At 46.8% G+C, this 27,809-nt stretch overlaps 1 protein-coding gene across 1 annotated transcript; it reads right to left on the bottom strand.

The window, feature by feature from the left end:
- LOC146809496 (uncharacterized) lies at window positions 1-25,819 on the bottom strand. The gene is made up of 7 exons (XM_085614348.1): window positions 25,717-25,819; window positions 19,870-19,935; window positions 14,867-14,933; window positions 4,059-4,086; window positions 3,020-3,126; window positions 1,966-2,058; window positions 1-595 (listed from the first exon to the last, which is right to left on the bottom strand). The coding sequence occupies exons 2-6, from the start codon at window positions 19,921-19,923 to the stop codon at window positions 1,973-1,975; spliced, it is 342 nt and encodes a 113-aa protein (XP_085470474.1). The 5' UTR covers window positions 19,924-19,935; window positions 25,717-25,819; the 3' UTR covers window positions 1-595; window positions 1,966-1,972.
- Window positions 25,820-27,809: the final 1,990 nt, after the last annotated feature.

Below are 27,809 nucleotides of genomic sequence, written 5' to 3'. Positions count from 1 at the left end.
AAAGATTTACATCATATGTATTATAAAACTATAAAAAATGTATTACCCTAAACAATAAACTAGAAGAAACCCAGAACACCTGACCCACCCCTCTCCCTACCCCCAATCAATGTCCATTTCCAAATGTCTATAAAAAAAAAGAGAACCCCACCCAAATGTTCCCCAACTCCCAACATTCCCACTCTCTCCCCACCATATCCCACCCACCAAAAAAAAGATTTAAAAAAGGGGCAAGGGTCAAGAAGACAGATGTCTAGCAGCGGGCATGGCAGCTAGTGCACTCCAGAACCTCCTCCAGCCTGAACTCTAGGCACGCCATCCTGAGGAGCATGTGGTGCGAAAGTTCCTACAGGAATAACAGGGGTGTGCAGCAGTGGTTGATGAGTTGCGGCCGGTGGCTGCCAGAACACGGCGCTGTACCACCGGAGGAACGGGGGGCCCGGGGTATTGGAGTAAGCTGGTGCAGCTGCCACCTCCTCCTCCTCCTCCGCCGCCAGGACAACCAGCTTGCGATATTCGGCCCGGATGGCCTCAAGCTTCTGTTGCCGTGTCCTAGCTGCTAACTCTTTACCGGTGGTGGGTTGGGAAGGAATAGCTATATCAAGAAAGAAAAAAAAGACAATTGTAACGAATACTCTTAGCAAAACAGTAACACAAAATTATACACATAAAATAATAGTGGCACGATAGAACTAGCAGTACATAACATTTGAAGTATCCTCACTTCCTCGGCCCCTAAGATTTGGATGTGATGATGATGATTAAACTTTCAGGCATTATGCACTACAGAGTAGACAAGTACTCTTCTTCTCTCTCTTGCTTAGCTAAATTAACCTTGTAGGCATGCCAGCTCAGTCAGCTTGCGCCCTAGACAGACATACTTGTGTCGCAGACTCACGCCACTTTACTACCGTCTGCAGGTGAGGCAGCTATATTCCACAATTATCTATTTTTCCATTACGGCCATACTCTGTTAAATCAATGGCAAATGCTCAATTTCACTTTCAACCTGACTACTACAACAAGGCACATGATTGCTTACTAATATGAATGATGATGATGATGTACGGCACAAGGTCACATGATGATGACATGACGTACTACTATCGTTTGGTTGTAAGTTAACCATGCAGCCGATAGGCCACCCATGGCTGACATGGTCGAAATGACATGGGTAGGGAGTGGGCCTCGGAGATGGAGGGAAGCAATTGATGATGGGTGGGTACATACATAATATATATGTTGTGCTTGCAAACTACTGTGAGTCAAGGGAGTATTCTGAAATACAACCTCAAACCTTTGAATCAAAAACCTTGAAAAATCAGCCCTTTCTTGTTCTTCCCAGGGCTTTTTCCATTTATCATTGCATTGCTCTTCTAGCATTATTTTATTCTTCACCCTTGGCTTTGCTACTCTAGCACGGTTTAATTTTCTTTTACATTCTCTTCTTCCAGTCCGACTCTTCACCTATGATATCAAGGCATCCAAACAATGCAATCATTCTACATCTCAACAAACCTTTCACAAAGATACATTTGTCATTTAACCACCACCCACGTATCCTTGCTTGCCTTTAGTTTGACTCATCAAACCCACCTGGAGATTCCTTTCACCCATACAGTTTCACCCACCCAGACCGGCATCCTTTCTTTCACCCATCTTTCAACCACCCATGCATCCTATCAGCCACCTATATGCATCCCGGGTCCCTTTCCTTCACCCACGCATCCTTCTCTACCAGTCATATATTACATGTCGTCTGACTCTTAATCTTCGTCATAAAACCTTCTCTGCTGAGTTGAAGATAGAATAGAAGAGGTCATTAGTTACTCAACTCCTGTTAATGTTAAGTAAAGGATGTCTACTTCAACTGTTCACAACTCAGTCTCAGCAGCAGTATAGTGTACTGTACACCCTTGCAGCGAGTGTAATCAGCATTGTCAATAAGCAAGCAATATGACTTACCACCGCCTCACACTGCTGCTGGCTCACCCCCTGCAGCTGCGGCATCCGCTCCCTCCGGAGTGGCGACGCCTTTGCCACTGGTGGTCAATATGCCTGGAAAAAACATTTCACATTTTTTAGATGCCATATATGCCTCCCCTATTTATTTTTGTCATTAGCAAGATTGAAAATACAATACATACACCACACACATCACTACAATTCGGGTACTAGAGTAGAGTAGACGGTATGTCCCATCAAGAATACCAAAATATTCAGTTGGGCATTTTGTTGTTGGCAATTTTTGAAAAGCCTCTCAAGAAGAGGAAAACCCAAAGGACAGGACTCAGTGGCAAGAGATATTGGTGCATCTGATTTTTTGAAAAGAAGAAAAAGAGTGGCCAACTGGGCATACAATCGGACAGGAGGTCTCTCTTGGTTGGAAAATAATGGTGCAGTCCTCCTCCTCCTCCTCATATTTCCTTCCAGCCATGGTGCAAGGTAATCAGTTGGTCAGTGTTCACAAACTGCTGATAATAAAAAAGAACTAGGCCTAGACAAGAAAAAGTAAAATACACCACTTTGGGAGAGTCCAACGTGAGTGACCATCATTTACTAACTGTGCATGAGACAGTAAAAGAAAGCCTTCTCAACTCAACAAATATGCGTAGAATACCTTACTTGGGCATGCAATCTGCACAGCAGATTAGTACTACTAGTAGTAGTAGTAGTAAGGAGTCCTTACTACTTCTAATACTAGTAGTAGGACCAATGGGTTCTCTGAGTCTTACAGTACCACCACTAGGCAATCCACAAAACATATAAGTGGAGAGTGAAAGCTGAGACGAAAACCAGAAGAAAGCAAGCTACAGAGGCAGTTGGATTGATGATAAAAAAATAAAAAAAGCAGACTGGAAATATGAATAACAATGTTAGTAGGTAATGGAGTAATAACAAGAATTTAGAAACAGTTAGCTCGAAGAGGGTTTGGGAAAACATTAAATTAGGAAACGGAAATAATAGAGCCGTAAAAGTTAGGGAAATATATATTAATATTACAATCAGGAGGACTTACAGGGGGCCAGCAGAGCCATCTGCATCGAAGGCTGCTTCCTGTCCCTAGGAGGCCCCTCTGGCTCCCGCACCCACCTCATGCAGACCCAGTCTTCTTGCCCCATGATGCTGATCATGCAAGACATGATTAAAGAGACAAAAAAATGATTGGTGTTAAATAAATAAATATTAAATAATCGCTCCAAAAAGATTTTTAGACAGGAAACGGCAATTGCAATAACATTGACATATCCTCAATCAGATTGACTAGTAAATGAAAAGGTGGTTTGTAAAGCGCATGGCTACTCAGAGCCCTCCCAGCGCTAGGCAGGACTACTGAGCGAGTGGACAGAAAGAATGAAAGAGTTAAGGGAACAGAAAGGTTTTAAGATGTTTCCTGAAGGAGCGGTGACTAGGTTCATTTCGGAGATGGAGTGGAAGGGCGTTCCAGAGTCTGCCTGCATTCAATGAGAAGAGTCTACCTACTAGTAGAAGACTAATATCACGGTCGCGGACCATCCGATCTTTATTATTCCACAGTTCCATTCCAATTCCTGAATCCTAAACCTACCTAGCCCGCCAATACCAAAGACTTTGGAACGAATCGCAAAAAAATTATATTTGCTTCTAACTAAGTTCCAATCTCCTTCGCAATCATCGCTCAACCCCCTTTGACGGGCCAATTCACTAAGTCTGCATTTAGTCTTCTTAAATGCATAGACCGGCACATGCATATTGCTTACACCAAATTGGTTGGTTGCTATTCACTCACAATACGAACTACAAAAGGTTCTACAATGACTGAAGTTACTTGAAAGGACGCCTCACACAGGATGCCAAATTATCAAATAATACTAAGTAACTAACTATCTTACTGACAGGAGAACCTGACAGGAGAAAGGCAAGAAGTCTTCCTAGTCTGCTTTACCCAAGCTCTCTAACCTCTCTTATATAACCAGTCCAAGCAAGCGCAAAATTACAAACAAATACAATTAGAAGCGCAGAGCACCTGTCTAGAAACACAACAATCACATAATATAAGATTTTTAAATGCAACTTACCTGCATGTAAGCAGCAGCAGCATACTTGCTATTTGGGAAAAAATAATATTAGCAATAACACAGAACAGAACACAATAGTAATATATTTAGCTACTCAGCAAGCCCTGTGACCTCAACAGCTAGCAGGACAAGTAAGAAGGTCCTACTTCGGACCACCGGTGCGTCAGTTGGTTATGGGTGTGCCGGAAACAATGACCGGTGCACCCTCGCCCACCGCCGGTGACGCTACCGGAGCCCGTAGCCAGGCCTGCCACGGTAAAGGGGTGGCGGCGCTGCCACAAAAAAACCAAAAAAACTAGTGCCGACACCTCAGAAAATAAGGCCGGGGCCTGCACCCCTTCCGGGTGAAGGCGGCCATGGCTCTCACTCCTCTTCATGTGCGTAGTCATCTTTGGCATAGTTTTGGGGTGGCGGAAAAGAAAATGTAGGAAGTAAAGAAAGGAAGTCAAAAAAACAAAAAGCAAGTAATAAATAAAAAAACACAAAATATACACTCGGGAATAGAGAGGGATAGATAATAAATAAAAAATATCGGAAAAAAGGTTTTAGAAACAAAAGGATTGAAAAGATAGAAGGAGGATAGAAAAACAGGCCCAGAACCATAGCACACATGAAAAACAAGATGGCCACGCCCATGGGTGACCGCATGGTGAAGTTCGGCGATATTTGCCTCCGAGCACGCAGTACGTGTTCCCAAACACGCAATACGCATTCCCAAACGTCAAAACGCATAGCGAACGGGCTGAGCAAGCAACTTTGTATGCTCATGGAACTCCGCGTAGCTCGCAGAGTTTTACCAACTACACAGGATTCTGCATAGCGCCGCTATGCAAACTCTGCCCAGGCTTACAGATTACCTGGTGGTGAACTGGGGGTGACAGGGAGGGCAACCGAGTGGGAGACCTTCAAGGCAGTAGCACGAGGGGCCAGCATGGGTCTAGTATGTGGGGGGAGGAGACAGCTTCTGGGGGTGCTTGACAGGGAAGAGAAAGCCCTAGCTGCAATCCAGATGAGGGACCCGACTGACTCAGACACGGGCAAGCGAAAAAAGGGCGCAACGCATGCGCATAGCAGACATGTTGGACAGACTAGACAAGTACACATTGACATGGCACTGCCAGAAGCTATATGCAGAGGGGGACAAATCAGGGCGCCTGCCGACAACCACCTTGAGGGCTAAGGGAGGGAACCTAGTCTACACCAGAGCAGGAATACTGGAGGTATTCCAATGCCATTTACAGCGGGTCTACACTGCGGACCCAGGGGTGACCGCAGATCGTTATGTTCCCCTCCTTGGGAAGCTGGCTCTCCCGCGGGCTCTCGCCCACGGGCGTGACGGAAGTGGGCACTAAAATTACTGTAGACGAAATCCAGGAGGCACTGCGGGCCGTGCTGGGAACCGATGCCCCTGGGGCTGACGATTTTCCGGTGTGCTTTTTACAAGCTTATTCGAGTCAGGTGGTGCAGCCTTTGCTACAGATATATAAGCAGGCGTTTGAGACGGCACTGCTGCCCCAGACTATGCGTGAAGGGGACATAGTCATGCTACTCAAATCTGGGGAACTTGGTTTGAGTCTCGGCAATGACTCTGAACATCCTGTGATTCTGGGCAAATCAGTTAATCTTCCCGTGCCTAACAAAAATGAATGTGTCCTCATGTAATGCAACTGGTGCTATGTAAAGTGCTCTGATGTCCGATTCGGGTCAAGTTCGTGCTATATAAAACTCTGTAAATAAAAAAATAAAAAAAGAGAAAGAGAATATTAGACGACTGACGCACATCCTGCATGAAGTGCAACACAGCGACGAGGAGCTAACTCTGGTGTCCATAGGTTTAGAAAAGGCATTTGATTCAGTGGACTGGGGGTACCTCCTGGAGGTGCGGAGGGTTGCCGGCTTTGGTCCTCGGTTCCACCGCTGAGTGCAGATACTATATACAGCACCCAGTGTAGTATTAGTACTGTAAACAATTGATTAGTATTGTAACCAACCTTATTACTATATATTTACGTTTTTTTGGAATCACTAAGCAAATAAATACAGCACAAACAGTGCTAAGAAATGGGAACTAGGAAAAAATTGAGAATTGGGAATACAAATTGCGTAGAAGAAGTAGTAGTGAGTAGTTCAGTCAATTGCAGAAAGAGGAAAAAAAATAACAGAAAACAAAATGAAAGTAAATGGAAAGCTTTACGGAAGTGCCTCTTTGTGACATGGTCACCATAACTTCTGGCCACTGGTACTGGTGTTTTTCGACTGATGTCCACTGTGTCCCTGCTAATCAGGCCCCAGTGCCAGTGCTCTTTCTCTAAAACAAACTACATATTCAATTGGCAAGGACTTTAGCACCCCTGCAAGTCCATAGTAAATGGAACACCTGGTACCTAGGGCATGGGTACTAAAGAGGGTCTCTAAGGGATGCAGCATGTATTGTGCCACCCTAAGGGACCCACACCCAAATTCATGCAGACTGCCATTGTAGGCTGTGAAATGGTGCTAACCATTGTGAAAACACAACATAGCACACTCCCTGTGTGGCATGCCCACATACTACTTGCAATATATGTAAGTCACTCATACAGCAGGCCTTAAAGGCAGGGTGCATTATTACACATGTGAGGGCTAATCTGCATGAGCAGATGTGCTATTGTGATGTATAGTTCCATTGCTAGATATTACAAGTGATCAGGGAGCCATTTTAGGTATATGTTCTGGGCACTAGTCATTACGAGTTACCCAGCTACATAATGGCTTCACTGAAAATAATGGTGATTGGTATAGAACAACTTGTCTTGACAAAACCATAGTGATCCCAGTATCGGATTTGTCCTGACATGCACCCCAGAGGGCACCTTAGAGGTGCCCCCTGAATCCTACTAGTCTATTAGTGTGTTATATTATGTTAGTAAAACTTATATAGCGCACAGCTACCCAAAGGTGTTCCGGCGCTTGCTACAGTCCTCAGTGTGCTGACTGTTATCGTACAGCCTGCCATCAAAGACGAGTTTCTGACCCCTGCTGGTGAGAGCCGTGCTCTCAGAGGTCAGAAACAATGCTTGCTCCGGACGAAGGTGATCACACCTCCTCAGGCAGGATGGCTAGTGTTTTAGCATATCAAGGCCAGAGGCTTCAAAGCCTCTTCCTCCCTTGATATGCAACCCCAGCTTCCCTCAGACCTGGGACTGCTACCCCGTGCCAGGAGGCCCATTTGGCACCAGGACAGGAGGGGAAATTAGCTAGCCCGAAGGCGCTTTCACTCAGGCTAGTTACTCCCCCCCCCCCCCTAAGGTGGGATACCTCTGGTGAACAATGAAGGAAAGGTTTCACCATCTTGTTTTTTGTGAAACTAGGAACTCTAGGTCATGTTTTTGCCCACTCCGAGAAGCGGTCATAGAGGGGGTGTAGCCACCCCAGAGTTACATAGCCCACTGGGTACTACCATACACTCCCCTCAATGCCCCTAAATTCAGTATTTAAGTGGCCCCCGACACCAAGAAAGGAGTAGTTTCTTTTCTGTAACTCCAGTTCTGTAGTAGGGGTATCTCTGTTATAGTCATAATCTAGTGAATAGTCCCGCCCATGTGCGCGGACCCCGGAGCAATAAAAAATAATCTCTAAAAGGTGACAAATCATGCAGACCTGCATACACCTTTAAGAGAGAATTTAATTTAAAGACAGATAATGCAGCCTATACCCACAGGCTACACTGTCCAGTACTTCAACTAGAATTCCACCAAAATCCACAAACAGCACTGCCTGTCCAGTTTTTCTCCCCATAGGAAAAAACCCTGCCTCTACCAGCAAAAGCCTCTGGAATGATAGAGAGGAAGGAGTGGACAGACAAGCCCCATAGGCTGCCATTATGTGGCTTGGAACAGGATACTGTGCCTTTAAGAAAACTTTCCAGTTTTCCAGAACTTTCCCCAGTATCCCAGAATGCCCAGCAGGTCCCATTTACTTTCAGTTCTTTTTGAAGGCGTAGCACGCCAGACCTGTAGCATTCTCCATATGAATAAGTATCTCTCCACCGGGGAGGAGGGCGGGCGCTTATGACTATAACAGAGATACCCCTACTACAGAACTGGAGTTACAGAAAAGAAACTACTCCTTCTGTAGTAGGGGATCTCTGTGTATAGTCATAATCTAGTGAATAGAATGGCAAGCCCATCCCCACACAACAAAAGCGGTGGAGAACACATAAGACACAACCACTACTGTGCGAACAAATTTCGCAGCGAAGCCTGCCCAACCTGAGCATCTGCCCTGGCATCCGAGTCCAGACAGTAATGCGCAGCAAAGGTATGGACCGACTTCCAAGTGGCCGCCTTACAGATTTCCGCAATCGGAACATTACGCAGCAAAGCCGTCGTGGCAGCTTTGCCCCTGGTGGAATGAGCCTTAGGTTTACCCCCTAAGGTCTTATTAGCCTTTTGATAACACAACTGTATGCAGGACACAATCCACCAAGAGATGGACTGCTTAGAGGTCGCAAGACCAGTCCTGACTGAGCCATAATTAACAAACAATTGGTCCGACCTACGAATATCCTTGGTCTTATCCAGATAAAATTTCAACACCCTACGGACATCCAGGGAATGGAGAGCCCTTTCCGCTGGTGAAGAGGGATTCTGAAAGAACGTAGGTAAAGTTATGGTCTGATTGACATGAAAGTCAGAGATAACCTTAGGAAGGAACTTAGGGTGAGTACGCATCACAACCTTAGCAGCATGAAACACAGTATAAGGTTCTTGACAACATAATGCCTGAAGTTCACTCACCCTGCGGGCCGATGTAATGGCCACTAGGAACGCCGCCTTCCAGGATAGGTGCTGCAATGAAGCCTTGTGAATAGGTTCAAAAGGCTCTCTCATCAGTCTGGACAGCACCACATTCAAGTCCCAAGAAGGCGAGGGAAGTCTGACAGGAGGGAACACCTTCTTCAAGCCTTCCAAAAAATCCTTGACCACAGGAATCTGAAAGAAGGACGTCTGTGAAGGGCACTTCCTGTAAGCAGTCAAAGCAGCCAGATGAACCTTAATGGAATGGAAATTAAGGCCAGACTGCGCCAGATGCAAAAGGTATGGAAGGATGACATCTTCCTTACATGTTGTCGGATCAAAGTTCTTGGACTTACACCAGATACAGAACCTCTTCCACTTGTAAGCATAGGATGTCCTAGTGGAAGGTCGCTTAGACTCCTTCAGAATGTCCATACAATCGTCTGGTAGATTCAGATGACCGTATTGCACTATTTCAGGAGCCATGCCGCCAAACTCAAAGACGAGAGGTTGGGGTGCACCATCCGCCCCCCGAACTTCGTGAGAAGGTCCGGCCTGCACGGCAACCGCATGTGAGGAAGGAGAGACCGGTGAAGAAGGTCCGTGAACCACCACTGCCTGGGCCACTCCGGGGCGATCAGGATCATCCGCGCCCTGGACTGGGACAGCTTGATGAGCACCGCCGGAATCAGGGGAATGGGTGGAAAAGCGTACAGAAAGCTGTTCGACCAATCGATCCATAGCGCATTCCCCAGCGTCCCCCGCTGGTAGTACCTGGATGCGAAGTCTCGGCATTTGCTGTTTTCGGCGGTGGCGAACAGATCTACGTCTGGAGTCCCCCACCTTGCGAAGACTTCTCCTAGTACTTCGTCGTTTATGACCCATTCGTGGTTTTCCTGAATCAGCCTGCTCAAGGCGTCTGCCTGAGCATTCTGCACCCCTGGCAGATGTGTGGCCGTGATCGTCAATCCTCGGGCCAGCAGCCAGCGCCAGATCGCCTGCGCCTCCTGCGACAGAGTGCGCGATCTCGACCCCCCCTGCTTGTTGAGGTAATACATCGTGGTTGTATTGTCCGTCTGTATCAGCAGCGAGTTGGTCTGGAAGGACGGAAGGAAAGCCTTCAGTGCCAGGAAGACAGCTCTGAGTTCCAGGAAATTGATGTGGTACGTCGATTCCAAAGGAGACCACTTCCCCTGAATCTGCAGGTCCCCGGAATGCGCACCCCAGCCCTGGAGAGAAGCATCCGTCACCACATTCGTCGTGGGAATGTCCTTGTGGAAGGGAACCCCCTTGAGGAGGTTTTCCGCCGAACACCACCACTTCAGAGACTGACGAGCATGTAGAGACAGTTGGATCTTGTCGTCCCAAGAGCCTGTCTTCTGATCCCACTGATCCTCCAAGCACTCCTGCAGTGGTCGCATCTGTAGACGTGCGTGCGGAGTGAGGAAGATACAGGAGGCCATCGATCCCAGCAGAGACGACACCTTCCTCACAGTCGTCGATGGAGCAGTCCTGAGGTCCTGAGCCTTCCGAAGGAGTGATAACCGTCTCTCCTCCGAATGAGACACGCTTGCTGACCGCGTATCTATGGAGGCCCCCAGGTACTGTATGCACTGTACCGGAGATGGGACCGATTTGGACATGTTGACGTGTAACCCCAGCTTGTTCAAGAGCTCGCACGTCCAACGGAAGTGTTCTTGCGCTTCCTCGAAGGATGGCGCCTTGATCAGCCAATCGTCCAGATACGGGTAGACAAACACCTTGTTCCTCCGCAGGTGTGCCGCCACCACCGCCATGCACTTCGAAAAAGTCCTGGGAGCAGACTTTAGCCCGAATGGCAGTACTGTGTATTGATAGTGATTGGCGCCGACTTGGAATCGCAGGAACTTCCTGTGCTTCTGTGCTATGGGCACATGGAAGTACGCATCCTGTAGATCTATGGCACAGAGCCAGTCTCCCCGTTGCAGCTGAGGGTAAATCTGGTGCAACGATAGCATGCAAAACTTTTCTCTGCGAATCCACTTGTTTGCTTGTCGCAAATCCAGAATGGGCCTGAACTCGTTCTTGTCCTTCTTGCGAACGAGGAAGAACCGAGAGTACAGACCTCTTCCCCTTTGAGACAAAGGTACTTCTTCTACCGCCTTTTTTCTCAACAAGATGTCTGCCTCCGCCTGGAGCTCCCTCAGCTGGAAGCGAGAGCTGACCGGCGGAATCGCTGGAGGCGGGCTGATGAACCGAAGACTGTATCCATTGCAAACAATATTCAGCACCCACTTGTCCTGAGTAATTTTTCTCCACTCTGCCGGAAAAAATCGAATGCTTCCCCCCACTGGAGTGGGTAACGGTTGAGGGGGAAGTAACAGCTCAGGGCCGAGACCCGGCCGGGCCCTTGTTTGTGGTAGTAGCCTGCTGGCCACCTCTGCCCCTCTGGCGCTTCTGGAAGGGCTTGCGGAACTGCTGCTGTTGTGGCTGCTGCTGTCCCGAGCCCTGCCCACGCCCTCGGCCCGACGACCCGAACCTCCTCTGGAACGGTCGTTTCTTTTTCTCGGCCTTCTCTAACCCGACGGCTGTCAGGGTTTCCGCTTCAGCCTTCATGCGGGCCATTTCATCGTCCGCATGCTTCCCGAACAGGGTCTCCCCCGAGAAGGGCAAGTTGGCCACTCTCTGCTGCGCCTCCGGCTTGAGGGACGTCAGGCGCAACCAGGAATGCCGCCGCTGGTGGACGCCATGACAGTAGGCGTGGGCGGCCAATAGCGATATATCCGCTGCTGCGCTGATCGTTTGGTTAGAAACCAGCATGCCTTCGCGCACCGTCTCCAAGAAGTCCTCCTTCTTGTCTCGTGGCAGGAGGTCCTCATATTGCTGCAGGGATTCCCACAGGGCCCAGTCGTAACGGCCCAACAACGCCCCTGCACTCGCCGCCTTCATCGTGGTGGCAGCGGTACCACACACCTTCCTGCCCGCAGAGTCCAGCCAGCGGCTTTCCTTGTCCGGTGGCACCGTGGAGGCCGGGGCGGTCGCATGTTGTTTTCTCGCCGCCGTCACGATAACCGAATCCGGTTTCGGGTCCCCTCTCAAGAATGACAGATCCGACTCCGGGGCCCTATATTTCTTCATGAGCCTGGACGGAGCGGCCTTCGCTGTTGCGGGAGTGAGGAACAGTTCCAAAGCTGGTTCCACCAGTCCAGGCACGAGAGGCCGGAGGGGGCGAGACAAGTGTCTTTTATGAAGCGTCTCAAATATCACGGACGTCGTGGGTGTTGGAACCGTCACCGTGATATTCAGCTTCGCAGCCCCTCGCAACAGCACCTCCTGGAACGAGACCAAGTCGTCCACCGGCGACACCCTAGTCCCCGGGGAGTCCGACAGCGTCGGGGAAAGGTCCCTGTCCGAGGAGCGCGACCTGGACCTATACCTTCTGCGGCGTCGTCTAGAGTCTGACGAGGATCGCCCTCGGCTCCGCGATCGTCGCCTCCTGTGAGAGCGGGAGCGCGACCTCTTCGGCTTAGGCCTGTCCGCCGGTCTCGCTGGTCCAGGCGACCGTGGGCATCGTGGCCCCTTGCGGCGGAGTCGGGTACCGTGGAAGGGAAACCGACCTCGGGGGGACCGGCGGCGGCACCGCAGGAGTGCTTGGCAGCAACAGAGGCCGGGGTGGCGGAGACAGAGTCCGCGGCCGCGGAGGAGGCGGTGGAGGAAGTGGAGACGGTGGTGGAGGAGGTGGCGGTGGTGGTGGCGGTGGAGGAGGCGGTGGCAGAGGTGGGAGAGGAGGAGGCGACGGAGACCTCCGAGGCGGGGTATACACCACTGAGTACACCGATCCCGGCGACTCTCTCTTCCTCGACGTCGACGTGTGCCTCGACGTCGACCTGCGCCTCGCCGGCGATCTTCTCGGCGTCGATCTCCTCCTCGGCGTCGACTTATGTCTCGACGGCGACCTCCGCCTCGACGGCGACCTCCGCCTCGACGGCGACCTCCGCCTCGACGGCGACCTCCGCCTCGACAGCGACCTTCGCCTCGACGGTGATCTTCTCTTTCTCGACGTCGATCTCCTTCTCTTCATCGACGGCGAGCTGCGATCCCTCGACGCCGAACGCCGACGCCGGGTCTTCTCTCGACGTCGACCGCTGGACGCTGTCGAAGACGGCGTCGTCGCCGACGACGCCGATGTAGTCGACGGCGGCCTATTCAGGTCCCTCGACGGCGATCGTCGACGCCGTTTCTCCCCAGAGCCCTGGGGAGACGGCGAACAGACGGTGGTCATCCTCCTCGACGTCGCCGTCGACGCCCTCGACGTCGACGGGGAGCGGGAGCGCTTACTGGTCTTCCTGCCCCTGGGGAGCCCCCCAGAGGCCTCAGCATGGGCCAAATCAGCCCCTCCAGACCCACCTGGTGCCTTCAGTCTTCGCTCCTCCAGAGCTTGAAGCCTGCTCTTCATGCTGTCCCTCAGGGTTCTTGCTAAAAACGAGTGGCAGATGGTACAGCTTTCAGGCACGTGGGACTGGGGAAGGCAAGCTATGCACACCTCGTGTGGGTCAGTTTTAGCCTTCTTTCGACCACATTCCGGGCACTTGTCGAACAAGCCAGGCATGTTGACAGTACCAGCTACTAAACACAAGAAAAAGTGACAAAAATTGCCAAAATCTCAATGAAAACCTTGAAAAAGGTAGAGCTCAATGCTCCAGGGTCCTGCTAGCAGGAGCCGGAAAAAAGAACTGAAAGTAAATGGGACCTGCTGGGCATTCTGGGATACTGGGGAAAGTTCTGGAAAACTGGAAAGTTTTCTTAAAGGCACAGTATCCTGTTCCAAGCCACATAATGGCAGCCTATGGGGCTTGTCTGTCCACTCCTTCCTCTCTATCATTCCAGAGGCTTTTGCTGGTAGAGGCAGGGTTTTTTCCTATGGGGAGAAAAACTGGACAGGCAGTGCTGTTTGTGGATTTTGGTGGAATTCTAGTTGAAGTACTGGACAGTGTAGCCTGTGGGTATAGGCTGCATTATCTGTCTTTAAATTAAATTCTCTCTTAAAGGTGTATGCAGGTCTGCATGATTTGTCACCTTTTAGAGATTATTTTTTATTGCTCCGGGGTCCGCGCACATGGGCGGGACTATTCACTAGATTATGACTATACACAGAGATCCCCTACTACAGAATCAGATTTATCTACTGGAAAGAGAAGAAGGACCAAGAAGAGCCAAAAACGCAAGAACTGTGGACCAGCTCCAGAACTGGGACCAAACTCTGCCTGCCTGCTGCTGTCCAAACAACTGCAAGGACCTGACTCGTCCAGCAGCTGTGTCCCCTACCAAAGCCTTGGAGGGCTGTGTGCCAGGTAGGAGGGCGTAGACATCTCAGCCCTTTGGCCCTTCCCCACCACCTCTGCATCAACAGAAGAGTTTTTGTTTATCTCACAGGCTCCTTGGGATCTCTATCTCTTTAAGTAAAGTTCGGAGGTAGTGAAAGAGGGCAGCTGTGACCTGTGGCCTGGTGATATAAATCGTGAGTGAGGACCAATCAGAAGAAAGGACTAAATTCAAGCGTCCAGAAGAGGAGACGATAGAGAGAGAACTGGCAGCGTCGGAATGCAGAGAGACGCAGACAGAGGAGACCGCAAGGACACAGGAGCCTGGATTGCAGCGTTTCCCAGAGACTACGGGGAAAAGCAAAATACTCACCGAAGACATAGCGAAGCCAGTAGGCCACCAGTCACACACAACGCCCCCTACGTTCCTGGAGCAGTGCAGCTAGCCCAGATACGTGCTTGGGTACTTGGACAGACCAGGAATCGGGAGGGGAGTAAGGGGGAAGATGCTGGGGCGGAAAAAGCACAGGGCTCTCAAGTTGAACCGCATTCAAAATATTCAGACAAAGGGTATCTGATAGAACAGGAAACAGGCGAATGCTTGGGCTAATTCCCTTGTTTAAATGTGGAGAGAGATTTTCATTACGCTGTATTTTCTTTTTTCATGGAATTAAAGAACTCCTCAAAATAGTTAACAATGGCCTAAAGGCAAGAAAGCCTGAACACTTACCTGTGGCTTGTTTTTCTTTTACGGGGCATCCTTTCTCCACAGTGGTCCCAGCGTGCTCAATCCAGACCTAAAAAGAGAGAAAAAAGAGGGGACTGCATAAATCATTTGTTGTTCAACCAGAATTAAAATAATTAGCACCCTATAAAGAATGTCTTCAGACTTGAGTCTCTTTGAAAGCCTTAATGGTCTATCTATAAACAACATCACTCCAAAAGCTGACAAGTGGTTACCGACCAGAGAGGCAAAGGACATGTATCAAGTCGCTAACAAGGATGGTACGTCAACCTATACTGAAGTAAAGAAACACATCATGGACCGTTTGGAGGTAGAGGATGAAACCCATAGGTTAAAGTTTGCGAAGGAGAGAGGGGTACCAGGTGATACTCCAAAGACAGTATTTTACATGATTAAGGACACTGCAGATAAATATATTAAGCTTTTGGAATTCACTAAAGAAGAGATAATGGAAAATATATACCTTGGGTAGTACTTGGAAACCCTACACTTTCACACTCAAAAATGGCTTCGGCAACATGCAGGACTGACCTTAGAACATGCAGTGGACTGAGCACATGCTCAGTCTCTTAGCTTCCCTATGGACTTCGAAAAATCCAATAAACCAATACCTTCAACAGTCATAAATTTGAAAATAAAATAAATAAGACAGCTCCCGCCCTGACAAAGATTAAGACAGGACGACCTGGCACCTTTGTAAATTCTGGTCCTCAATGTTACAAGTGTGGGGAATGGGGACACATAGCCCGGTTTTGCAACAAAAACAAAAGTGGAAGAAGAACCCATGGATATCAATTACATACTTTGATCTGTCCTATATGCACAAGAGACAAGGCCGATATATTATGCGAGTTTACGACTAAATGGTCAAAATGTAAAACATTACTAGTTCAGGGTGTAGGCAGTCAGTGATTAAAAGTAAGTTAGTTTATCCTTCACAAATCGTTTCCAACAAAAGCTTAGGGAACACGCTGTGAGCAGAGACACTAAAATCTATCCCGCTGCATGACGGACTCTTACAAATGCTGCGGAACAAGAACGTGAGGTTGAGATTGGGGTTCTCCCTTGTCTTCCCGAGGAAATTATACTAGGTATAGACAACAGCCAGGTCCCGTATAGGGCGTGCTACCGGGGCAGTGACGTGGGGCGTGGGAGGGGCAGGAGTGGGGGGTTGTAAAATGCGGCATACGGCCTATTTCAGGTAAGTATCGGGAAAAAAAACAAATTTTGTTGCGCGTGCTGCATTGCATTTGGCGATGCAGCGAGCGCAACGAAATTAGTTTTATTTATTTGTTTTGTTACTTACCTGAAATCAGCCGTATGCCGCATTTTACAACCCCCCACCCTGTCCCTCCCCCGCCCCGGTAGCACGCCCTATACGGGCCGTGGCTGACGGACAAACTGTATTACCTTGAATTGTTACTTAGAAATCCAAAAAAATCTAAAACACTTGCAAAATCCCAGAACAGAAGAGGTTATACCTGTGCATAATACCCTACTTTCCATGGGTCTTATACAGACGTTTCAGATCAGCTCAGCTAAATGATAAAACATTTCAAAATGCTTGGCAAAGTGCCAAAGCTACTCAGGATTCCCCCAATCCTGTCTATCCACATTTCATAATCCAAAGAGGTCTCCTCTATCGAGTTGGTAAGGAAAGCGATAACCCTCAATTTTTAGTCCCTCTCAACTTTAGGGATCAGGTTTTATTCTTTGAGCACTCACATCTTTTAGCAGAGCATTGTGGGGTAGAAAGGACTAGCCAATCTATTCTACAGAACTTTTTTTGGCCTGGCATATACACCAAAACAAGCAACATTGACAGGAATGTGCCATTTTCCAAATAATAAATCCTTATCAGCCACCCAAAGTACCTCTGCAATCCTTACCTATCATAGGGGAAACCTTTTGATAGGGTTGGCATGGATCTTATAGGACTCTTACCAAGCTCCACAAAAGGGATTCAGTATGCGTTAGTCATAGTTGACTATGCTACCTGCTATCTCGAGGCCATTCCCTTAAAGGCCACTACAACGAAAGTTATTGGCCCAACACCTCAACGAGGTGTTTTCACACATGGGATTTCTATTAGAAATCCTTACCGACCAAAGTACTCCTTTTGTATCCAAACTGATGAAGCAAGTATGTAAACAACTAAACACAAAACACTTGACAATGTCCGTATATCATCCTCAGACAGATGGACTCATTGAGTGGTACAACAGAAGCCTTAAGCTGATTCTCAAAAAAATGCTTTCTATGGATGGGAAAACATGGGACCAGTTGTTACCTCCTGCTCTTTTCATCTTAGGAAACCAAATACAGAGTACTCCAGTTGTCTATTCTTTAGAACTTCGTTTTGTGCATAGACCTCGTACACTTCTAGAAATTACAAAGGAGGCCTGGGGAAAAAAAAATGCAAAAGTCAAGGCGAGATCTCTTTTAGACTATGCCGATCAACTAATGTTAAGAATGGGTAAACTGAGAATGCTGGCTCATGAAAACTTAGAGAAGAGTCAGCAAAAACTAAAATTATTTGATGACAAGGGGAAATGATGGCGAGAATTGGCTGTTGGGGATTCAGCACTCATCCTTTTACCCACCTGTAATACCAAAACGAAAAAGGAATCAAAGGGTCCCTATAAAATAGTGAAGAAAATAGGAAGAGTTACATACCAACTACGCCTTCCTTTAAAAAAAGAACAGATCAATCATATTAATGTTTTTTTAAATGGTTAGGACCCACTCGTAAGAATGTACAGATAGTAATACCTTGTACCATAGACAAGACCAACATTAATGGTGCCCTCACTGAAGGTGAAAGAAAGGAACTCCTTCATGTCCTGACAATCTTCTCAGACATCTTCTCACACTTACCGGGTAGAATCCACTTAGCCATGCACTCAACACCTACACGCCAGGAAGTTGTTATAAAACAACGATCCTATAGCATCCCAGAAGCCCAGAGTCGCACTTCATGTGGAAGTCAAACAGATGCTGGAGATGGGAGTTATTGTTCCCTCCGAGAGTGAGTGGTATTCACCCATGGTGTGAGTTCCAAAACCTGATGGTAATATACATTTTTGTATAGACTTTCAGGGCTCTAAACGTGATGGGTATCCTTTACCTAGAGATGATGAATTATTTGAAAGACTTGATGAAGCACATTACATAAGTACCATCAATTTAACCAACGGCTATTGGCAGGTCCCCTTAAATCCAGCTGATCAACAAAACACTGCCTTTGCTACACCCGATGGGTTATATAAATTTCACTGTTCTACCATTCCGGTTGCACAGCGCCCTTGACGCCTTCTAGAGGCTCATCAACACCCTCCTCGCAAAATATTAGAGGTATTCATCCGCTTAGGAGGACAATAGTTTTGTGGATAGTAAGACTTGGCCAGGACATCTAAAGCACATCCACTCCATTCTGTCAGAACTTCAACAAACTTGACTCTAAATTAATGCAAAACAAATCTACCAAATCAAGTATCGGATTATCTCCTAGGGGAAGGCGTTATAGAACCCCAGATAGAAAAGATAAAAGCCTTTAGAGAAACACCCTTCCCAAAAACAAAATGGGATTTGAGAGCATTTTTAGGCCTCTTAGGGTATTATAGAAGAGGCATACCCCTCTTTTCTGAGTTGGCCACTCTCCTAACGAACCTGCTAAATATAACTTGTACCTCCCTCAGTCTTCAAAAACCCCTCTACCCCAGTCATTTAGGCCTTCCAAAAACTAAAAACGGTTCTTACACCAGCTCCTGTCTTACTTTCACCTGACTTTGATATACCGTTTATTCTTCAAATAGACGCTTCAATGTTGGAATCGGAGCTGTACTTTCCCAACTGGATCCTGAAGAGCAGGAGAGACCCCTTCTCTATAACAGTAGGAAGCTATTCCCCAAGAGAACGTATCTATCCTACCATTGAAAAAGAATATCTTGCTCTCAAATGGAGTATCAAACTGTTTTTTGGAAGGTAGACCTTTTATATAATACACCGATCATGCTCCCCTCACTTGGATGCAGCGGAATAAAGGGAACAACGACTGAGTCCTACGGTGGTTCCAACAACAGCAACCCTTCTGGTTTTAATACGGCATAAGAAGGGCAGAGATCAGGGCAATGCAGACTCCTGTTTTACCCTTTTCCCTGATCAGGAAAATCCTAGGAAAGAGGAGTGTAACATGAACCTCTGCCCTTTGGCCCTTCCCTACCACCTCTTTATCACCAGAAGCTCTTTTGCTTATCTCACAGGTCCCTTGGGATCTCGATTCCTTTAAGGAAACTTCGGAGGTAGCAAAAGGTGACCTGTGGCCAGTTAATGTGACTGTGGTTGAGAACCAATCAGAAGAGAGGACCATATTCGAGGGTCCGGAAAAGGAGACAATGATGAACTAGAAGCGTCGGAATTCTGAGAGACGCAGTCTGAGAGGCGACCGCAAGGATAGCAGGAGCATGGATTACAGCATTTCCCCAAGACGACAGGAAAAAGCAGAATCACCAACAAAGACAGAGCGAAGCCAGGAGCGACAGGAAAAAGCAGAATCTCCACTAAAGACAGAGCAAAGCCAGGGGGCCACCAGTCACACGCAATGCCCCTCCATGTTTCTGGAGGAGCGTGGCTAGCCCAGGTGCACGCTTGAGTACTTGGACAGACCAGGAATTGGGAGGGGAGTAAGGGGGAAGACATGGGTGCTAAAAAAGTGGAGGGCTCTCCAGTTTAACCGCATTCCAAATATACAGACAAAGGGTATCTGATTAAACAGGAAACAATAAGCAATTTCTTGAGCCAATTCCCTAGTTTAAACGTGGAGAGTTATTTTTTTTCTCATGGAATTAAAGAATTCCTCAATATAGTTAGCCAGTGCCAAGTAACTAAAAAGGAATTAAACTCACCTGGTGACGGTTTAGAACTAAGGTGGTGACTTCCTTCACATACCCTTCCCAATGGCCTAAAAGCAAGAAAACCTGAACACTCACCTGTAGCTTGTTTTTCTTTTGAGGTGCATCCTTTCTCCTTGGTGATCCCGGCATGCTCAATCCAGACTGGAGAAGAAAAAAAAGAGGACTGTATTAGTTATTTGTTGTTCAACCAGAACTAGAATACACAGCACCATATAAAGATCATCATCTTCAGACTGTATCTCACAAAGCATTAATGGTCTATCGATAAACAACATCACTCCAAAAGCTGACAGGGTCCCAGCACTTCGCCAACCACTCAGCATCTCCCTTGATATGGAGGAGCATCTGCCCGGTAGATAGTTTTGCTGACCACCTGGTCCACCCAGGAAGCAGCACCCTAAAAGCAGTACTCTGTGGCTCCTAGAGGTCCGCCTCGTCTCCACAGTGCATTTCGAGCCACTAGACACCCCCCGCACCAATATCCTGGGTATCGGAGCCCTTTCAGCAGCCAAGGCTTGTTAAGTGTCCAGTCCGGCCACCGACCCTGCCAAGACCAACCTACTGACGTGGGACATCAGCATCACCAAGGCCAGCACAGAGAGTGGCCTTGCTGTCCTGTTTGTCCCCATCACCAGGTCGACCCAATGCAAGTGACCAGCTGCACAAAAACACCTCTGCACCCGAGCACCAGAGCCCGAGCATACCGTAAGTGCCCCCTTTGCTCCATAGACCCTCAAGAGCCGAGCCTCCCTTGAGTTCTGCCGGACTTGTCCCCAAGTCCCCACTTGAAGCCTTTTTCTCGTTACAGGTTTCTTCATTGACTTTACCGTGTAGCGCTCAAGGATACCATCACAGCAAGCCCCTCTGCACCCGAACATACCAGGGCAGGTATCACCAAACTGCTGGTGGATCTATGGACCTTGGTGCCTAAGCTGCTTAAGTCCAAGCAGCTCAACCCTAACAACAGTTTGTAAGAATACCTATGCAGTGTATGTTTCTTCCATAGGATAACATTATCACGTTAGAGGCTCATGCCGCAAATCTGCCAGCTTTTGCTATTCTGTTTTTCTGTAAAAAGGAAAACTCCAAGTACTTACCTGATTCCAAGGATCTTGGTGTCTTAATATAATATATATATATATATATATATGTTATTTTTCTAAATTGGTCTTGCATTTCTTCTTGAGTGTATGTCTCAATTATAGACTGTGTGTACAACAAATTCTCAACATTTGACTCTGTTAAGCCTAAAGCTGCACGACCTCACTACTACAAAAACAAACATTTGTAATGCAATAAATCTCGCATTTGCGCGAGTTTGAGCTATTGGTATTGTAAATGAAAATGCCTTTTATTTATGTTTTAAAAACCAAAACATAAATAAAAGGCATTGTCATTTACAATGCCAATAGCTCAAACTTGTGTAAATGCGAGACCTATTGCATTGCAAATGCTTGTTTGCAATTATAGTTTAGTTTCGCATGCAGGGTTGAAATGTTTGTTCCGGGCTAGTGTGGTTTCTTATGGCGAGTTAGTGTGGCTTATTCAGGTTAGGAATATTACTTGTTCAGGGTTACTGTGGCTTCTCGTGGAGGGTTGGCGGGGTTTCTTAAGCACTCATAGTGGGGGTTACTTCTGCACAGCTCGTTTGATTTCTTCTCCATAGATAGAGTGGTTTCTTGCATTTGAATAAAGTGGCTTTCTGCACTTGATTTTTGTAGTTCCCTCTGTAGCTGTTCGATGTAGTTTGTCTTCTAGTTGAGTCATTTTGGACGGGGTTGGGTTGGTGTCTGTTGCAGAGCTGATGTGCTTTTTTGGTCAGGCATGTAGTGGTTTTCAGTACACGGTTGGCTTGTTTCATGCAGAGACTGTGATTCTGAACAAGGATAGGGTTGTCTACTGGACAGAATAACTTGGTCTACGTGTAGGCTTACACTTTTTGCGAACAATTAGTGTCTTGTGCAGCATTCTAACCTCTTGGCATTGTCTCTGCTATCTGGAGATCGCTCTGGGCTTGCTCTTTCTCCAGTCAGGTCCTTGCAGTGATTCGCAGCCCGCGCTGCATTCTTTGCAGTGTGACCAGGGATCACCTGCGGCTGCCGGCGCTCGCTGCTGCCCTCTTGTGGTGGATGTCCAGAGGCCGGCTGCGTGGAGTTATTAGGGATGGGGCTCAGCGGTCAGTCACGGCGTGGATATTACAGAAAGCGACCCCGTGCCAGCATGCAATGTATTGAATAATATCGGACGTGTTCTCGAAAAACTCACTCACTCTGGAGTGTATTTCACCGAACATTCGCCGGCCTGTCATAGCGCCTTACTGCTGAGGGCCTGTGGAGGACAGGCTGTGAAAGCCTGACGCATCCCCGTGACTTTTCACCCCCACTACGTTACCACGATTCTTTCACTAATTACGTGGCCTTATTACTTTGCTGTCACCTTTACCTCAGCATGTCTCTGACTGGGTTGGTCTTGGGCTCTGTGCAGTGGCTTCCAGTTGCTGATAACTGAATATTCTATTTTACTGACGGGCTCCCACCGACGATAGTTCAAGCCTCACCTGTATGGCGTGACCCAGGCTCCGCATCGCGAGCTACTGCTGGAGCGACCCCAGAAGAACGAAAAGCCACACCGGCCACGAGCGACGCAAAGCTGTGATCTGCAAGCCACACAGATCTCTGCAGCATGTGCTTAAACCATTGAACTACCTTCTTGGGTTGAATCATTAGCACCGTATTCCCATCCATTAGGGTGATACTGCTCCAGATTTTTGGAGGGGCAGGGACATGCACACACACCGCCGCCCTTCTCTCCCCCCCTCCACAGACATGCGAAGGCCAATCAGTGCCCTCGCCACATCCCCGTCCCTGCCCCTTGGCCGCTCTGGGGGGGAAAGTGCTGCGATTTAATTGTCTGCAGCTATTACCCTGGAATTTAAAGCTCTGCAGCCGGAATGCAATAAGGGCAGGTAATGCAAAAACAACAGTTGATGGAAAGAATGAAGAACAATGTCATACATTCACCTCAGTAAAGAGTTCTAGGCCTAAATCCATATTTTTTGCTCACCGGGCCATTCCAGTTTGAACCCAACCATATACAAATCAGTCTTGACCCTGTGCCTCATGGGAACAGTCCAGCCCGAACTGCTAAGCCAGGTCCTCCTGGACTGGAAACAAGCATCCTCGGACCGGTTTCGGGGTTTCACCCCTCTTCAGCCAGGATAGCTTGATTCCAGTGGCATGGAGAGCACGGGACCCACATCTGGGCACACCAGTCCCACTTGGGTGACAAATGCAAAAACAACAGTTGATGGACAGAATGTAGAACAATGTCATACATTCACCCCAGTAAAGAGATCTAGGCCTAAATCCATCTTTTTATGCTCACCATGCCATTCCAGTTTGAACCCAGCCATATGCAAATGAGTCTTGACCCGGAATGCAATAAGGGCAGATAATAACTGTTCTGTCCCATCAGCCCAGACTAATCTCTTGGCCTGCGCACAGTCACACGTGGTGCCCGTGGGGGAGGGGGCTGTCCTCTCGCATCTCTCTACTCATATTGCATGTCTTTATATAATGGAAGCTGTGTGCACTACCCTGGTGTGGATGGTATGCGCTTTCCATCTGACTCAGTGAACTGTGCACGCAGCGTGCGATAATGTGACAATACGTCAAGTGTATGCTCACACCGCCATAATGTGGAAATATGTATTCACTTTGCCGTAATACGAAGTTAGTGTGCTTTTTTTGGGCCGCAACGTAAAACAATCTCACCGTAAAAAGGCGGAAACCGCAGTCTGGGTGTAAGTGCTCCGCCCGCGCTGTAATAATATGAAGTACATGATCTGTGCTAGAACACTGAAGTAGTATTTTATTCTTTCTGTGGTGAGTTGAAAGTTTCCCCAGGCTGCCACTTCAAACCCCAGTTATTTCACACTTGAAGATTCTTTCCTAAAGGAATCCCCCATACACGCCTTGCTTCCTGGCCGACCCTCAACACAAGAAAACCAAGCGCTCACCATTCCCGCTGTTTATTTTTGCATTGCGCTTTCACTTGAAAGTGAAAGCGCGATGCAAAAATAAACATGCGGCGCCTTTTCTCCTTTTGGGATGGGCCTTCCGGACTGGATCTCACAGCATGTTTAGATAACGGCCTCCTAAAGATAAGAAACTGCTTCATGACAGCCGTGAAGCAGGCGATCCAGTCCGGATGGGCCGGACCAAAAGGCCAAAGGGAGGCAACCCAAAAAAGCTCATTTCCAATGGCAGGCTACTGTTTAGCATAAACGGTGACGCCAGCCAATGGAAATGAGGGGCAGGGCTTAAAGCCCTTTTCTGAAAATTTTCCTTCACAATAAATCTCGCCGAGGCGAGCAGCGCTTTGCGCTGCAACGCCACGCAAGACCTAATGAGCACTTTGGGCTTGTTAAAGCAAGCCCATGTAAACGAATAAGGGTCACATGGACTTTCTGCACAGTGCACCTCATTTTGTTACACTACAAAGAAGGACAGCTTTCAACAAAAGCGGTTGCAAAATACCAAAACATTACGTGTGCAGCTTAGGGAGAAAGCTAATTAGTGAAACCAGCACAACAATCAGGACCGGATATGATCAGTTAATGTAACAAAGCTGGTTTGAAGCATAGGTTTTAGGTAACAGAACATCTTAGAATATTTTGGAGTACATGCATGATTGTGTTTTGATGTAGATTATGGCCCTGCTATATCTGTGCCCCTATGTCTCTCAATGCTTCTCTCTTTACCTGCATCTCTATTGCTTGGCTCTGTACAACTGTGTATGTCTGTGCCAGAGTAAACTAAGGCTCTTTTGCTGCATGTGTTTATGAACATATTCTGCTCCCGGACTTTATTTGACTGTGCTACTCTCTGCAGTTGAGCTGGAACGATTTTGTGAGTGGGGTACTGGCATGTAGTGACAACTCACTAAAGGCAGAGTGGTGTGTCAGTCTGTTTTTGAAAACACAGATACTGCCAAAAGAAAACGAATGGTCGCTATACTGTTTATCCCCCACCTAAACTCTTCAAAGTTTAATGAGAATCCCTATGTTCCAGCACCACTGTCTTCCTGTACCTATCTCCGTTTCCTGTTTCTTTCTTTCTGTGTGGGTGATCGTGCCTGTCTGTGTATATGCACGTGTCGCTGTTACTGAGATACCTACGTGTAGTAAGGGTTCTAAAACAAACAAGCTGGTGTTCAAAAGGTAAATGAACACCGTTATATCTTGTTACATTTGCTTGGTGTTCAAATGCCAGGCTATGTCGTCTGATATTTTGCTGCTTATTGTTTTAACACGTAGATCGGGGTTTACTTTTCTTTCTCTGGCAGCAAATTTAGGGGATTTTTACAAGTGATCTAGCAATCTTGCTAGGGTACTGGCTGTGTGAAAGGAAAGGCTGCAGGATGTCTGTTTTTTTCTAGCACACAACATTTAAATATCTGTAAATAAACTAAGAATATTTCTAAAATTATTACCAGTTTTTTATTTCAGAGGTCCGACGGCACCAAAGTTTATAATTTAATAAAGTCATTTCAAGATACTTTACTTGGTGAAATACAAATTAAACATGTTTCTACAATTATTGTTGATGCAAAATATAATTTTAACAGTAAAACTGCATAATCATGCATATTTTGTTGCCATTTATTCAGAAAATGTGTAACCTTCAAATGTCTTGCTTTGGGAATACATTTTCGCCAGTGCTCTGCAAAATGCACCGTCGGCTACCTATCACAAACATACCACGCTCCTGCTGAATACATTTGCTATACTAGTTCTTTTGCATGACGCACGTATTATTTATAATCCCTATGACCTCAGTTAACGGCAGCACCCCCACACTGATAATTCTTCCAACACCACCTTCTTTATGCCCGTATCACAAATACGTGTGCCCGCCTCACCTCTTTCTGTGAGTTTCTTCACGACTCTAGATTTCTGCATAACTAGGAAAATCCGAGATCCTCCCTGGAACGCCTAGCGCCTACGCAGGGCCTGAGGTTCTTCTCGCACGTTCCATTTACTTTTTATTTTCTACACGTAAAGATTGGGAGATACCATTCCACGTCGATTTAGGATTAAATAGGCATTTAATCATTAGGTTATAACTATCGAATTTGTGAACAACCACCCTCCGCACATCATGTCTAAGCGTTGTCCTACTGGCACTCCTGTTTCCCTCAGGTGAAGAAGACACATTTTGTAGGCTCCATGTTCTTTTTCTTTCACGGCCCCCCTTCTGTGGTTTGGCCCAACCGATCCAGACCCAGTGGCAGTTGGACCTCAGAAGCAGGAAGTGTGGGAAGGTATGGAGAAAAAGGCAAAAGAAAACTGCTATTCATACATGCCAACATTTTAGAAGGAGAAAGTTGGAGATTTTATAAAAAATAATCGGGAGAATGTATTTTCCCATTGACTTTTATTGAGGCCTGAATAGAGAGTCTATTGTCATGAAAATAGTCTTTTTTTCAACTTTACCTGTCAGGAGCACAGAGGAAACGCTGCGCACGGCAGGCTGAGAGAGCGTGACAAAAATATTGTGCAGTGTCCTGCTGGAGCAGGTTACTGGCAATGCATACTCTGAGTCACACAAGACCAAACCCTGACTGCAGAAGCCTGATGAGGATTCGGGTTTTTGCTTACAGGAGTTGGGAGGCGGGAAAACTAGCCTCGAAATCGGCAGTCTCCCGCCTGAATCGGGAGGATTGGCTGTATGCTTTTTTCAAAGTCTATGTACTTAATTAACTTTATTTCACTGCAGATATGTACATCTACACACAAATCTGCATTTATGTACATAAAATAAAGAAAGCACAACGAATAGTTATTTTTTAAAGCTATGGTTATGTGCCCAATTCGTAGCAAGAAGACGTGCTAGTAAAATTTGTTTGAATGTGATTTCTCCATTTAAAGTCACATTTCAAGTTAACTTTCTTATAGATTTTATTGTATAAAAAATGTTGCACACATTTCTCAAATTATAGTGATTTTGTTCCCCAGAAATGCATCCCAAACTGTTCTAAACTGCAAAAGAAACTAGTTATTTCTTTGCGCAAACTTTTAGTTAATTTCATCAAGGTGCCTGGAGAATTTAGGGTTTTGATTAGGGTTTGTGGGGGCTTCATTATAATGTCTAAGTCCTGAAGCATACATGCCAACGAAACTTAACCAGGCAATCTAGCTTTTCCAATGTGACTACAGGAAACAAAACGGCTTTCAAGGATATATTAGCTGCACGATCAAGCCCTGAAAGCTACTGTAGCACCACTGCAGGTTTGTATTAGGTGCACCTGCCTATTAATCAAACCCCCTTTCCAAATAAAGTTAAATGAGTAGGACGAGTTTACAAATTTTCGAAAAATTGATTTAATATTGCGATGAAAACTTGATCATATGTAAGTAAATGTTTTTAGGCAGGGGTAAATTAACAGAATAGATTGCAGAATTGTGCTTTCACTGTGGTCTGTAACTAAAATGTTAATACTTTTCTTAATCACCATTATAACTCAGTTTTGTGGGCTAACAGCTGGTATCTGTGGCTGTAACAGGAAAGCCATTTTGCTTGTAAATAATGTTTTAACCTGTATGGGAAGTTGGTCTGAGACTGCACTGTCCACAGTTCAAAAAAATATATACTGGAACAGCCTTTCACATGGTTTAATCTTGAATATTAAAATGCATGAGGCTTTGTCCTATACATCTGATGTAAAGAATGGGAACTTGCGATGGTGCACTATTTTCTCCCTGTTATGCACACACTTATCTCCTTATTGAGCACCATGTCTGTTCACTGCTGGCAGTTCTGTGTTCCCTGAGCTTGCACACGAGCAGGGCATAAAGTTTCAGTTACTGTGAAACTCAAAAGGTGTCTTAGAAATATTTAAGTGATTCTGTTGAATATTTCTAATCACAAATTTCTTTCGGGCATCAGACTAGATCTAGAAATCTAAAAGGCAGTGCTCTTGTGCACCAGTGGCCCGGTGTGATGCCACGTTAA

Source organism: Triturus cristatus, chromosome 7 (genome assembly GCF_964204655.1).
Source record: "Triturus cristatus chromosome 7, aTriCri1.1, whole genome shotgun sequence".
In the NCBI taxonomy this organism is placed as follows: domain Eukaryota; kingdom Metazoa; phylum Chordata; class Amphibia; order Caudata; family Salamandridae; genus Triturus; species Triturus cristatus.
The sequence above is the reverse complement of the archived record's forward strand: the minus strand, read 5'-3'. Positions and strand labels throughout refer to the sequence as shown.

What these genes read in the sequence shown, in the direction of transcription:
- LOC146809496 (XM_085614348.1), bottom strand. Translation starts at nt 19,923, where the DNA reads ATGCCGGGATCACCAAGGAGAAAGGATGCACCTCAAAAGAAAAACAAG. An exon ending in AAAAGAAAAACAAGCCACAG is followed by an intron (nt 4,087 to 14,866) that starts GTAAGTGTTCAG and finishes TTTCCCAAATAG; the next exon opens with CAAGTATGCTGCTGCTGCTT. An exon ending in GATGGCTCTGCTGGCCCCCT is followed by an intron (nt 2,059 to 3,019) that starts GTAAGTCCTCCT and finishes TGTTTTTTCCAG; the next exon opens with GCATATTGACCACCAGTGGC.